The 2,328-nt window shown below is 46.3% G+C and overlaps 1 protein-coding gene across 2 annotated transcripts in view; it reads left to right on the top strand.

Annotated features, from left to right (window-relative positions):
• The first annotated feature begins 1,842 nt into the window (after positions 1–1,842).
• Positions 1,843–2,328, top strand: part of Cpm (carboxypeptidase M) — a 65,243-nt gene continuing 64,757 nt past the window's right edge. The window contains exons 1-2 of one of the 2 annotated variants that reach the window (XM_003476098.5): positions 1,843–1,893; positions 2,160–2,322. In XM_003476098.5, coding sequence (XP_003476146.1) covers positions 2,163–2,322 — 160 coding nt within the window. In that variant the 5' untranslated portion in view covers positions 1,843–1,893; positions 2,160–2,162. Of the gene's footprint in view, positions 1,894–2,159; positions 2,323–2,328 lie in introns of those variants that run through there. The other variant, XM_063255112.1, reaches the window with a different exon arrangement.

Genomic DNA, 2,328 nt, shown 5'->3' with positions numbered 1-2,328 from the left:
CCTACTTATTCATATTTTTCTTTGAAACTTCCCACAAAAAGGGAAAGTTTAAAAGTTGCAAAGGCTAGTTATATTGTTCTTTCCATGCTTGTTAACATCTGTTAAGGTATTTGGTCCCTCGCTGTAATTTTTGCCCTTTATTCCAATTCTTGCTACTATCTCAAGAAATTTCCAAGTCCTTAAGTAGGAACAAATGGCACAATACTTTAGCTTTTTAGTTCCTTAATATCTCATTTTGCAGTGACCTTTACATCCTCTTCAGTTCTGTAGTTCACTATAAAGATATTTTAGATCGTGTCTTCATTTAGAACTGTTTGTATCTAGTAGATCTATGCTTTTTGTTCTGCTCTTTTAGATAAAAATTCCTGTTTATTAAGTGTAACACATTTAGTGGAACTTTTGCTCAGAAAATATACAAAGATTAAAAATTAAAGAAATGTACCCCAAGGATTACCATTCATCATGTCTATAACCTTTGAAACATTGTACTAAGAATAATTTAAGTATGAGGGAATCTGCTACTTTTACAAAGTATGAGGAAATCTACTTTTACGTTTATTATCTTTTTTTTTCACTGAATGATGTATCTATCAACAGATACTGTCCTGTATCATCATTATTATTGCTGGAAAATAATTTATTGTATGACTATAATATTCTGTATCTAAACCAGAATGTCTCAACCTCAATACTATTGACATTTAAGGCTAGGAAATTCTTTGTTGTGGGAGGTAGCAATGTTCATTGTATGGGTTTTATCACCGTATCAGTACGCGATACAGTAGCATCTTTCCCCAAATTGTGATGACAAACAATGTCTCCAGATATTTCCAATTGTCTCCTGTGGACAATACTTCCCCTAGTTGAGAACCGCTGATCTAACAAACTTGCCATTGTTTGACTTTTCGGTTTTCTGTTTTGTCACAATTTAAAACAGTAGTGCTTTTGAAGCTTCTAACACACATAATATACATTTAGTACATCTTCAAATCACTTCTGTGACATAAATTCTTAGCAAGGAATAATACATTTAAATTTTAACATTTGTTCACAGACTGATAAAGAAGCATGTTGCTTCAAGCCAGCGGTTTCAAACTTTCTGTATCACTTTACCCCTGCATGGTCCTTATTACCCGACAGTACTCCTGCAATCCACCGTGTGTATGTGTGTGGTGTCTTTCAGTGCAGGGTGGCCCACGCCACAACCCACCTCCCGGATTTCCGCGGTTTGTATTCTCCCTGGTGCAAACACAGACCACCCCGTGCTTCCACAAACAGCATTTTGAGGGGAGAGAACTGAAACCGACCTAGGAATGGCTGGATCGGATTTGCAACCGTGCCTCTGCTTTCTTTTCCCTGTGAACACGCCTCCAATTCAACTTTGATTTGGTCAGGTCGCAGGTAAGAAGAAAATTTGTCGGAAATTTTCTGACATTTGACATTTCATAGCATTTAAAACACACGCGCGCGCACACACACACACACACACACACACACACACACACACACACACACTTGCAATTAATTGCAGGCTCGGGAGTCTGTCCGCGAGCATCCCTGCGGATCCTAGCCGTGGAGCCTCCTCTCTGGCGCAGCCATGGCCGATACCAAGACACAAGTCCCACCTGGGACGCCAGCAGAGGCAGAGTCCGCGAGAGGCCGCTCAGGGTCCGGCCATGCCCAGCCCAGCCGCCCACCTGCGCAGGCAGCTGCACCCTGGACCCCCGCGGCCCTCCCAGGTGCGAAGGTGGCGAGGCCCCGCCCAGGATTTACTGGCATCCGATTGGTCCGCCGGCTGCTGGGCGGGGCCCGGGAGCGCCAGCCCCCTGACCGAGCTATAACTGCGGCCCGGGCCGGCGGCCGCGGGCTCGCGGAGAAGCGCGCCTGAGCCCGGTGAGATGTGGCGCTGGGGGCGGCGGGCGGCAGAATTGCTGGGAGGAGGGAGAAGGAGCGGAGCGGGAGAGGCCGGCGGCCGGGTGGAAGCACTGACAGCTGCTGGTCCTTGGATCGCCCACTGCACTGACTTCCAACGCTGACCTCCTTGGGAAGCAGGCAGAGTGGGTGTCTAAACTGTGCGATCCAAGTGCTGAGCGACCTGCGAATGCCCCCACCTTCCTTAGTCTGTTCTCAGCTTTATTCTCGTTTCCATTCCCCTCCAGAACATGGACTTCGCGTGCCTGTGGCTAGCGCTTCTGCTGCCTTTGGTAGCGGCGCTGGATTTCAAATACCACCACCAGGAAGGGATGGAAGCGTTTTTGAAGAGTGTTGCCCAAAACTACAGTTCTATCACTTACTTACACAGTATTGGGAAGTCTGTACAAGGTAGGG

Source organism: Cavia porcellus, unplaced genomic scaffold, assembly GCF_034190915.1.
Source record: "Cavia porcellus strain 051 isolate PalLab524CR breed Dunkin Hartley unplaced genomic scaffold, mCavPor4.1 scaffold_8, whole genome shotgun sequence".
NCBI classification, from domain to species: domain Eukaryota; kingdom Metazoa; phylum Chordata; class Mammalia; order Rodentia; family Caviidae; genus Cavia; species Cavia porcellus.
Note: the sequence above shows the minus strand (reverse complement) of the source record. Positions and strands in the feature narration are given on the sequence as shown.